The sequence below is a fragment of the Eulemur rufifrons genome, chromosome 1 (assembly GCF_041146395.1).
Source record: "Eulemur rufifrons isolate Redbay chromosome 1, OSU_ERuf_1, whole genome shotgun sequence".
Classification (NCBI taxonomy): domain Eukaryota; kingdom Metazoa; phylum Chordata; class Mammalia; order Primates; family Lemuridae; genus Eulemur; species Eulemur rufifrons.
Genome location: NC_090983.1, coordinates 49,995,472 through 50,007,555, shown reverse-complemented (window position 1 = coordinate 50,007,555; position 12,084 = coordinate 49,995,472). Strand labels below are relative to the sequence as shown.

At 38.1% G+C, this 12,084-nt stretch overlaps 1 protein-coding gene across 1 annotated transcript in view; it reads right to left on the bottom strand.

The window, feature by feature from the left end:
* PDE11A (phosphodiesterase 11A) overlaps window positions 1-12,084 on the bottom strand; it is a 335,245-nt gene that overhangs the window by 128,035 nt on the left and 195,126 nt on the right. Inside the window, exon 10 of the mRNA XM_069470433.1 lies at window positions 383-433. Within this exon, the coding sequence (XP_069326534.1) occupies window positions 383-433 (51 nt within the window). The remainder of the gene's footprint in view (window positions 1-382; window positions 434-12,084) is intronic.

Below are 12,084 nucleotides of genomic sequence, written 5' to 3'. Positions count from 1 at the left end.
AGTGGTAGCTATTATTATCTCAATCTCTTCACTTAGTTTTACAGATGAAGATATAGACTCTAAGATTTTAAGTGAACAGCAAATTAGAGATAAAACCAATGCCAATCCTCACCATATTACAGATTTTTTTCCTGATATCCTGCTTACGTAACAAATGGAAAGAAATACTGAATCGTTTAAATGACCATGAGGGGGCTACTCCGTTATATATAATCCCCTCTTCCCCTCTAGAACAGAAGGATCTGAACACACCTTTGCCAGTTCTATTCCCCCAACTCCCAGTAGACAGGACCAATTCTACAGAGGCAAGGGATAAAGGGTGAGGAGTGCAGGTGAAGTTTAATTTTATGCACCAATAGGGCAACCATTTCCTTCTCCTTACCTTGAACTTGTCAACTTCAGCTTTTGAACATGTCGCATGGTATGACAGCACCTAATTCAGAAGAAAAGAAAAGAATATTAATAACTAGACATGACTATTTTCTGACATTCTCCTGGCTTAAAAGTAAGCTTTGCTCGTGTATATCACTTCAACATAATAGATTTTAATGTATGACAAGAAATAACATGTCTAATCAAAGTCTCTTACATAGATCACACGTTAAAGGCTATTTTATACCAGGATTTTTTTACAGGCAGTTATTTCATCAAAGGGACATGATGTGGCTCAAGACCACAGTTCCCGAAGGATGTGAATACTTGTCCTGTGAAATGCTCTAAAAATAAATAAAAAGGTGGTGTGTGTGTGTGTCTACACACATGTGCATGTATGTCCTGTGGCAGACGCTGTAGGTTTCCAACTCAACTTCCATTCTCTCACCTATTCTCACTTGCCTGCTTTTATTATGTAGGAAAGATTATATTGTTGTGTATTTGGGACCCTTGTCATAAGAGGATTATACTTCCTTGCCCTATTGACATCTGCCTTAGTATGTGACTTGCTTTGGCCAATGGGATGTGGAGGAAAATGCCATTTTTGAGTAGTGTCTTTATGAGTGATCACATGGTTCTGCCATCTTTCTTTTTCCCTCCACCATGGAAAGGACATGGCCCAAGAGGGGCTGCTACTTCCGCTGGGGCCCCCAAATAATGAAGACATTTTGAGCAGAACTACAGCCAACCTGCAGCCGACAGCATGTCAAGTGAACAAGAAATCAAGGTTTATCACCACATCATAATTTACTGGCTTAAAGGTAAGAAACCCAAAAGTAAAATACCCAATTTGGTGACACTGCTCTGGTCTATGAATTCTAAATGGGAATGTTGGAGTTGCCTCTTTCCTTTTCCTTCCTCCCTGGAATACAGCTGTGAAGCCTGGAGAGGCAGGAACATCTGGTGTCTATGAGGTGACACTCATGAGTGTGAATGCCAGCTTGCTATGGACAGCAGACCAGAAAGAGAAAGAGAAATGAGCCCAGCCCTGGGCTGACCTGCCCCAGACTTCTTGTTTTGTGGTACAAATAAACATACATTTTTAAAGTCAGTATTGGTATCTCATAAGGCCATATATATACACACACACACACATATGATTGTATATGTTATATGTTTTATGCTGCTACACATATTCCTAATCTATACAAATCTCAAACAAATAGGTCTGGGAAGTGCTAAATCCTTTTTCACCTACCAACCTTAGAGAATCATAGCACACATTTGGCTCTGAAAAGTAAAGTAACATGTTTTATTTTGTTAAACTCAGCATTTCTCAAATCTAATTGGCCACAGAACTACCTTTTCGGTAACATTCCAACCTAATAACCTATTGACCAAGAACTTTGAGAAGCACTGACCCAGGCCACACCCTCTGTGTGACACAAGCTAGGCAATGATGGAGGCAGTGTCTCATGGTGGTTGCAACACGGCCTCTACGGCCAGACCACCGGGGCACCTCCATTTCTGAGCTCTGGGAGGTTGGGCAAGTGACTTAAACTCTTTGGACCTCATTAGTGAAATGGTACAGTAGTAATACTATACAGGCATCTCCTGCTTAACATCAGTAAGATATTCTTGAAAATCAGAAGTTCCACCTGAAAATACTAACAGGGAGCCTGTTTTCCATTATTTTTATTTTAATTGGAAAAAATTATAATGCATTGTAAGATCTACAACAACTTCTTAAAACTCAACCATAACACAGAAAAATTCACAGGTATACCTGAAACAAAAAAATAATGTTAGGTTAGAGTTGCTTAAAATGTTATTTTCTGATCATAATTAATATAGTCATTAACAAAAATTTCTTTGTATTAAGCAATAGCTTCTCTATTGACATTTTTCTTAGTGATTTTTACTGTTTTTTCTATAGTTTTCTCAACTCTTTTTTACCTTTGGGAGGGTATTCACAAAAACGTTGTATTGAAAGATAAATATATTCCATGAGGTTTGGTTTTTAAAAATGAAGAGGTTTTCTACTGGGAAAATGTTAACTATGGAGGTATTCTGTGGAGTGGGCTTGTACTTCACAGAGTTCTTAGGAAGATTAAATACAATAATATATGTCGAATACTTGGCACACAAATAACCAACTTATATTTATTATATTAGGGCATTAAATACAAAATGTCTGATTTCTAATCAAAAGTGTCGTGTCATTTATTATATCTCAAAGAAGAAGCAGTCCAATTAATCAAAGTTTGTGCCTGAACTATCGACACAATCTTAACAGTAGCTTGTTTATGGCAGCAGTGAAGAAGCCTAGAGAGCGAGTGGTAATGAAATCATGAAAGGTGTTTTCCACAGCTTGTTGAGAATTGAATATTTTTTCTTGCAAGAAGTGGTCCAAAGCCTGGAAGAAGTGGTAGTCAGTTGGTGCAAGGTCTGGTGAATATGGAGGATGACAGAGAGTTTCCAAGTCCAGCTTCTGTAGTTTGAGCAGCACTGTTTTTGGTGACATGTGGTCTTGCAAGAGGATTGGCCTGTCTCTATTAACCTCTCTCAGCTGCTTAATTACAAGCATCCTCATCATTTCGTCCAATGGGTTGCAGTAGACATCTGCTGTAATCAACTGACCGAGTTTCATAAGCTATAGTGGATAATACTAGCACTGGACTACCAAACAGACACCATTAGCTTTTTTTGATGAATATTTGATTTTGGACTGTGTTTCGGCACTTCGTCTTCATGCAACCATTGCACTGAACACTTGGGATTGTCAAAAAGAATCCATTTTTCATCACACGTAACAGTATAGTGTAGAAATGGTTCACCTTTATGTTCTGACAGCAAAGAAAGGCAAGCTTATAGATGATATCTTTTCTGATGCACATTTAATTCATGTATAACCCATCTATCCAGCTTGTTTACCTTGTCCATTTGTTTCAAATGGTCCAATATTGTTGGAATAGTGACATCAAACTTTGCTGCTAATTCATGTGTAAGTTGAGATGGGTTTGTTTCCACTACAACTTTGAGCTCATCATTATTCACTTTAGTCTCAGTTCACCACTATGGCTCATTTTCAAGATTAAAATCACCAGAATAGAACTTCTCAAACCATTGATGTACTGTGCGTTTATTAGCCACATCCTTTCCAAACACTTCATTGATATTTTGAGCTGTCTGTACTGTGCTGCATTGGTTCCATGACAGGTCTCATATTCAAAAATAGCATGAATTTTTGACTTATCCATGGTTTCACAAAAATTGCTCTAAAAAAATTTTGAGAGATAATCGCAAGCCAAAACATGCATTTGAAATAATGAGGATGTACCTTCACAATAAAAAAAAACAAACCAGTAAGTGTCTAAGTGAAATGTCAGAGATATCAATTGTCAAACTTAGTACTTGAGGAAATCAGACATTCCATACTTAATAACCTAATATTAATATTCAATTAAAATTCTATCATATAAATATTTAGAAGGATATTACATTATCATATTAACTTCATTGTCTCCTAATATTAATCAGTATTTTCAATCAAAAAAATTGAATAGATTTTGTTCTTTTGGTTTGGTTTTACTGTGGTAAAATTTAATTTGTCTGTCATCTTATTAGAATTTCTTACTGTTTACAAGTCTATTTGCAATCTGCAAAATTTATCTTTACCTTTAACAAAATCCCACAAAAACTCAAGCTGCAATTCAAAAGTCTCTGCCACCAGGTGGTGCTTAGCCAGGCTTTCAGTATGCAAAACATACTACCCCTGCCCCCACACCCCTTGTTTAAATCAACTCTTCCCATTTCCTTTATTTATTTTTTTAAAAGCTATTAACTCCACTAAATTGAAACTGTTTGAATCAGTGAAGCAGACAATTATTACAGATTAAGACTTTTTGCTCATTTAAAATTACAGTAGTTTCTTTTGTTTGTTTTTGAGTTGTAGGAGTTCTTTGTATTAGTATATTTTGGCTTGAAGTCCTGTTTACTACGTACATTTTGTAAATATCACCTCCCAGTCTATGACTTGTATCTTTTAATGAACAGAAGTTTTAGATTTTGATGAAGCATAATTTGTCAATGATTTTTATTGTTATTGTTTCACATATCCTTTCTAAGAAATTTTTTCCTATCCCCAAGTGGTGAATATATATCTTATGCTATCTTCTAGAAACTTTATAGTTTTATCTTTTATGTTTAGGTCTATGATACATCCGAAATTAAATTTATGAATAGTTTAAGACTTTAATGAAATAAATGCCTTGGTTATTTTCTTATGATTTTTAAATTTCCTGGGTCACAACTTGGAGTCAAAGCCCTTTTGGATTTCATTCTGAGATTGTAAGTCTCTTTTCTGGCTAATCTATTAAGGCCATAGGAATTTATTAAACATTTATTCTACCTTATTTGACAAAGTTAATGATAAGGAAGCTTTTGGTTTTACCTTTTGAATCTTCTTGTTCAGAGAGTCCCTGTTTCCCTTTGTAGAATTCAGAACCAGTAAAGGGGGCAGAGGAGTGGCCTAGCTAAAGAATCTTTTAACCACCTTCTCCCAAAATAGTATATTCCCATGTGGATGGGCAGCGAGATTGTTCTGCAGGAGTGGAAACTTTTGGTAAACCACAGTCTGGGAGGTGGTAGCATTGTCCCCTCTAGGAATCTCTAGAAAAACCAACAAACCAGAGGAGCAGCTTCCTTAAGACAAGAGAACTATTAGTCTTGCTCAAGAATCCTCTGGTTTTTTCCTTCCAAGCCGTGCCTGCTGTTTGGTCCTAAAGGGTTTCCTGGGATGCACTCAGGAAGGTGGTGGTGCCCAGTCGCTCTAGCTCAGCCTCAGTGTTTGAGGTTTGATACACAGAATCATAATATTTCACCTGCAAGCTTATCAAATGTCTTAAGTCTGGAAAATTTTCAGTAATGCTACTTTTATGAGCTGAATTTTGTACCCCCCGCCCCCGCCGTAATTCATGTATTCAATTCCTAATCCCTAGGATCTCAGAATGTAACTGTATTTGTAGATAGTTCTTTAAGGAGATAATTAAGGTAAAACGAGTTCACATGGCTGGGCCCTAAGCCAATATGACCGGTGTCCTTATAAGAAGACAAGATTAGGACACAGGCGCACACAGACCAAGGGGCGACCATGTGAGGACACAGCCAGAAGGTGGCCATCTGCAAGCCAAAGAGCAAGGCCTCAGAAGAAACCAACCCTGCCCACACCTTGATTTGGACTTCCAGCCTCCAAAACTGTGAGAAAAGAAATATTTGTTGTTTAAGCCCTCCAGTCTGTGGTACTATGTGATGTTATGGCAGCCCTAGCAAACTAATAGAGCCACATAACCTCATTAACCTAAGATCTGTGACACATCTGTGGATGCCATTGAAGGAACCATAACAAAGGTAATTCTTAATTACTTTTAGCATAGCCCATCTTCAAAAGAGAACCATTACTGTTTATATATATGCACACACACACACACACACACACATATATACATAAAAATATATACACACGTTATATAGCATAAGTAATGACTAAAAATCTGGCAAATTTTTCTAGTTGAGAATAAAACTTAACAAATTAAAGAATTGTATTTTTAAAATTACTTTTGTCAAAACTTCCTGGATAAGTTAAAGTTTCCTCCACAATTCCAGACTATATTAATTTATTAGGCTATTTGAATTTCCTAAGACATATATTTCATAGCAAGTATCCAGGCACACCATACATTTTTGGATAATAAAAGCTTTGATCAAATAAAAAAGCTTTAATTGAATGTATTATGATAGTTTTGAAAAAAGAGACATTTGCAAAACACAATTTTTCATATATACTATCTTTCTCTATAAGAAACATTGTTAGGTTATGAGAGTTTAGCCATAACATACACACTAGTTAATTTTTTTGACAGCTAAATAAAATTTGTTTAAAGTTTACATACAAAAGTAAACAGCTGATCCACAGAACACTTGACGAGCATTAAACTTTCACAAGAATATTTCTATCCCAGATAGATTTATTTTTTGTGTTGATATTAAATTAGAAAATATTTTAGAGTCAAAACTAATGACTCAGTTTTGTTAGTGACCTCTGACTTAAGAAATCTCTATAGTTTCTAAAATAAACCACTATTTGCAAAACTCTACTGACTTGAGTGAACTTTTGGACTGAACTTGCTCCTAGCAAAACACAAAAAAAGCAAGATAAAGAAATTATTAGACCCATGAAAGACAGAGGAAAGAAGTCATGTTTTGTGTTGAGTTTGCACAGCAGGAAAAGACAACAAACTTTATTTCAAAAGAAAAACAATGGTCAGAGCTATGAGATAGGACGACTGGATCAAGCCTTGCCTTTCCCTACATGCAGTTCAAGACCAGAGCCAAATGCTTGTCTGGCTGTCTCAGGAACTTTCCCTAAGTAGTTGAGGGCAGATCTCTCACCCCAGTCATTTTGAATGTGAATTTACTGTGGCTCTGGGCAGCCATTGGCTCCTGAAATGAGATATGGACCATTACGGAAACTGGCTGAGAGGACCGCAAATGCAAAGAACCACTTAACAGAGAGGAGGAACAAAGACACCACTCAGGACCCAGACTGGCTGTCTCGGGCAGACAAGGGCTGCATGAATATTTACCGATATGTTTATGGCTCTGGTGACAAAGTGGCACTTGTTAACACTTGGAAACTAAACTGATGGCAGACTTCAGCTAAGCTGATCTGAAGTAAAATCTCAAATAATTTATATTGATGAGCTCCAAAGCAATAAAGAAGCTTTGCTATTAGCGGTAGTCCTCCAACCAAGAAAGGTGACAAACCATGAGGAATGAAGAGCCAATTTACTTGGAATGCCGTGACAGAAGTGTCATCTACCTATGTGAAGAACCATACTTCAGGATTTCTTAACAAGATGATGACAGGATTCAAAGACATGACAACTGAACGGATGCATCGAAACTGAGAAATCATCAGTTTCTATTGCCAAATATTTAAGAAACTGCTGTATGATAGGACGAAGTGTTCAAAAAGGCACTTCAGATAACTGTGTTTGCTGTGATCTTTTATCACGAGCTTCAGAATACATCTGTCTTAAAAGTATTTTTTTTTTTTTTTTTTTGAGACAGAGTCTCACTCTGTTGCCCAGGCTAGAGTGAGTGCCGTGACGTCAGCCTAGCTCACAGCAACCTCAAACTCCTGAGCTCAAGCGATCCTCCTGCCTCAGCCTCCCAAGTAGCTGGGACTACAGGCATGCACCACCATGCCCGGCTAATTTTTTCTATATATATTTTTAGCTGTCCATATAATTTCTTTCTATTTTTTTTTTTTAGTAGAGATGGGGTCTTGCTCTTGCTCAGGCTGGTCTCGAACTCCTGAGCTCAAACGATCCGCCTACCTCGGCCTCCCAGAGTGCTAGGATTACAGGCGTGAGCCACCGTGCCCGGCCTCTTAAAAGTATTTTTAAAAAATCTGAGAAGACTCAAACTTTTTGAATTTAAAGTGAAATAAAAGCTACCTGCTGAACCTGGGGTAATATTAATACAGGCATACCTCAGAGCTATTGTGGGTTGAGTTCCACACCAGCTCCATAAGGTGAATATGGAAATAAAGCAAGTCACACAATTTTATTTGGTTTCCCAGTGCACATAAAAATTATGTTTACACTATACTGTGTCTATCAGGTGTGCAATAGCATTGTATCTAAATAAAAGTACATACCTTAATTTAAAAATAATTTATTGCTAAAAAAATGCTAACTCTCATTTGAGCCTTCAGCAAGTTGAAATCTTTTTGCTGGGGAAGGGTCTTGCCTTGATGTTGATGGCTGCTGACTGATCAGGGTGGTGGTTGCTGAAGGTTGGCATGGCTGTGGCAATTTCATAAAATAAGACAACATGAAGTATTCCCCATTGACTGACTTGAGTCTTCATTTCACAAAAGATTTCTCTGTAGCCTGCAATGGTGTTTGATAGCATCTTATCCACAGTAGAACTTCTCTCAAACTTGGAGTTGATCCTTTCAAATCCTGCCGCTGCTTTATCAACTAAGTTGATGTACTATTCTATATCCTTTGTTGTCATTTAAACAATGTCCACAGTGTCTTCACCAAGAGTAGACTTGGTGGACAGCTAAAAATATACATAGAAAAAATTAGCCGGGCATGGTGGCACATGCCGATAGTCCTAGCTACTTGGGAGGCTGAGGCAGAAGGACTGCTTAAGCCCAGGAGTTTGAGGTTGCTGTGAGCTTGACACCACGGCACTCTAGTCTGGGCAACAGAGTGAGACTTTGTCTCAAAAAAAAGAAAAAAAAAAACAAAACTCCTTTTGACGCTTCTACCAATGGGGCATTTCACTGAGCATTAACCTCGTATAGTCTTAGCTTCTCTCCATTTTTCTGGCTTCTTTGTAATGCTACCTTCTTTTAGTGTTTTCTTCTCCCATCTCTCTACATTTCAAATGTAAAATAAAATTCTCTCCATCTCTCATACAGAATGGTTTTCCACATCCTCTGATGTAGAGAACAGGTAACATCCCTTCCTTCAGAAGTTGTCCATGGATTCTGGGTCAACAATTTCTGGCTTAGAGTTCCATATAGGAGGTTACTAGGTGGATATTGGAATGAGAAAATGAGAAAAAGACAAAATCTGTGTCTTCTCCCAAATCCCAGTATGATTTGAATAGCTTCATTTAAAAGGGTTGGAAATGTTTCTTAGCTTTATTTTACTAATTATGCTTTTCATAACTGGATTTCTTTTCATTTCTTAATTATGTTAAAAATGGAGATGTAAAAATGCTGTGAAATTAGTTTCAGTGAATATTGGTTTAGAGCCCTTTGACTTATGAAAATAATCTGATTAAGATCCTGTTTAAAATCATGTGATCATGTAACTCAACTCTACTACATATTTTTGAGCACAGAGATGAGAATTCATCTGAATTGCCATTGGCTTGTATACTTGTATGACCTGCTATCTTGTCTCCTTCTCTACAGTGGTCAGTAGTAGTACTTGATTTTGTTCACGTGGATGAATTGCTTTATGGATTATCTACAGCAATTCTTAAGACCGGCCATTTCTTTTCATTTAGTAAAATTTTGTTTTCTTAATCTGTCACTGCTTCGTATGCCAACATCGGGAGGCAGTATGGCTTGACCTTTTGAGCATAGAGGCTCTGGCGTCAGACTGCTGAGCTCACAATTCTGGCTTCACTGGCCCTACATCTCAGTTTCCTCATCAGTAAAAGGTGAGGAATATCTGCATTTTTCAATTACATTTCACCAGCCAGAGCAAGGTACAGAGCTCTGATATCAAGGAAGAGAGGGAGTTCAATACTACCACAGGCCCAGAAGGGAGAGAGCCAGAAATAGTTGGTGGTGGGCACTAAGGGGTATCACAATGGGTTGGGCAATCAAGTAGCAGGTTGTGTTAGAATTGTGCATCAAATCAGAGTGAATGAGTCCAATGTATGAACTCCAGTATATGAATTTTGTGGTTTATTCCACTTTTGCTCACTTCCTGATTCTCTTCTGCGTTTCAAATAGTTGTGCTTGGTAGATAGCATCTTCAAATAAGTGAGGTTATAGCATACACTTATTAAATATTGCTTACATTTAACATATATAGTATATAATCATTAAATATTATTGCTGTGAATAAGTACATTTCGATATCTATAGAAGAAAATTATCATAAGTAAAGGATAATAATCTCCTTATTTCTGCTATATAACTTTCAGGAAATGCTTAGTTATTAACTTCAATCACTTCAATATCCTTAAAGTGAAAGAAATAGCCTACTTTTTTGAAAAAAGTTGCATATGGTAATGATTCTTCTGATTTTTCTAAGTTTTTAGTTGTCTCTTATAAAGGACCTCAGCCATTAACACAAATTTAAAAGGCTTTTATGATTAATTCTTAGTGTGATTCAATATGACTCTATACATACGCATATTGGACTATAATTTATAACTGTTTCAAAATAAGTGTTCCATTCCCATGATTGCATTACTGCCCTCATTCTGTTTTAAAGTGAGGCTGTTTTTCTTAATCATGTAGGTTATTAAATGTATTAATGTTTCACAAATGCTTTTCTAATGAACTCCTTGCTTACTTGCTTTTGTGGTTTGTTAGTAAGAACAGAGGAGAACATAACATTCTTTTGGACTAATTGAGCAACTTGGATTGGTTATTGCTATTTAGAAAACAACTATAATATGTGCCAATGGTTTTTTAAATCTATAATTTACATATCTGAAACTATTAGTACTTTGATTTCATTTAAGAGCATACTTCTGAGTAGCACATTATTAAATATTTATATGTACTTATTTTCTATATTTCTTCCCCCATGGTTTTTGTATAATCAATAGGGCTACTATTACAATTTGAGAGAGAGAGAGAGACATGGCTTACTTGCATTGGCGATGCAGAAACACCATGGAGCACTTTATGTTTGAAGCAGCATGGCTTTCCTGGGAGCTCCTTGTGGAGTGAAAGGAGTAAGGAGAGACCAGGCCTAGTTTGGGCCACGGTCAAACTGACTTATGCCAGGGGTGACTAGTCACCATGGATGAAAGTAAGACTAAAAAGGGCAATTTCCCATCTTTGTGGGCTAAGGTGGGTGGCCATGGAGATCAGATTAGCTTTGAGAAAGTCAGGGAATAGCATCAGTGCAGTTTGGGGTGCAGTGTACTGATGAAGGAATCACTCATTGAATCAAGACATATGTATCGAGAACTTAATTTGTACCAAGTACTGTGCAGACTCTAAACAAGCAAACATACACATTGAAATACCTTCCACAAAGTCGAGTAGCAAAATGCTGAAAGAGATGACAAGAGGGTGTGGGAGGAATGTGGGGAGGTGGCAGGAAAGTTGGTTAGGGACAGACTCTCTGAGGAGTTGGTATTTAAGCCAAGACCCAGAAAATGAAAGGAACCAGCCAGGCCAAAGGCTAGAGGAAGAGCAACGGGTGGAAGGAGTGTCGCCTTGAAGTGGTGTACAGGCATGAGAGTGAGAAGGGGACACCAGACATGAGGCAGGAGAGCTGGGCAGAGGCCAGGGCATCAAGGCCTTGCAGGCTGATAAAGGACTTTATTAGAGCCCATGGGAAACCACTGAAGGGTTTTAGGCAAGAGGCTGAAATCATCTGGTTAGTTTTCCAATCACTGTGACCTTGGGAGTCCCCTCTGTGTCCCTTCTCAATTATATACCCCCCCCAAGAGGTGACCACCACTCTGACTTTTGTGGCATTGATTCCTTTGGTCTAGTGTGCAGTGCTGCCTATTCTTGAACTTACATAAACGGATCCCCATTGCATGTGGAACATGACTCTTGTTGTGTGGAGGGTGGATTGGAGGTGGGCGAGATGTGGAAGAGATAATGATGGTTTGACTGGGATGGTGGAAGGGGAGATCCTGATCTGTGGGACAATGTACAAGATCTGGAAAGAAAGAGTCCCACTCAGGGAGAAAAGGACCAGAGCCGCAGAAGTGTTCAGCCCTGGGTCCCTCCTGGGCATGGCGGGAGCCACACACCAGAGGTCCAGATAAAAGGGGGAGCAAAGGGCATGTGAGGCCCATATACAAGCAAACTGGACCCAGACACGAGGGAGGCTGCTTCCTCTGCTTGTGTGAGTACCTGGCACCCTGTTACCCACACTGTGATGGCTCAGGGAACAGGTGGGCAGACTTGTTCCAGAATCTAGT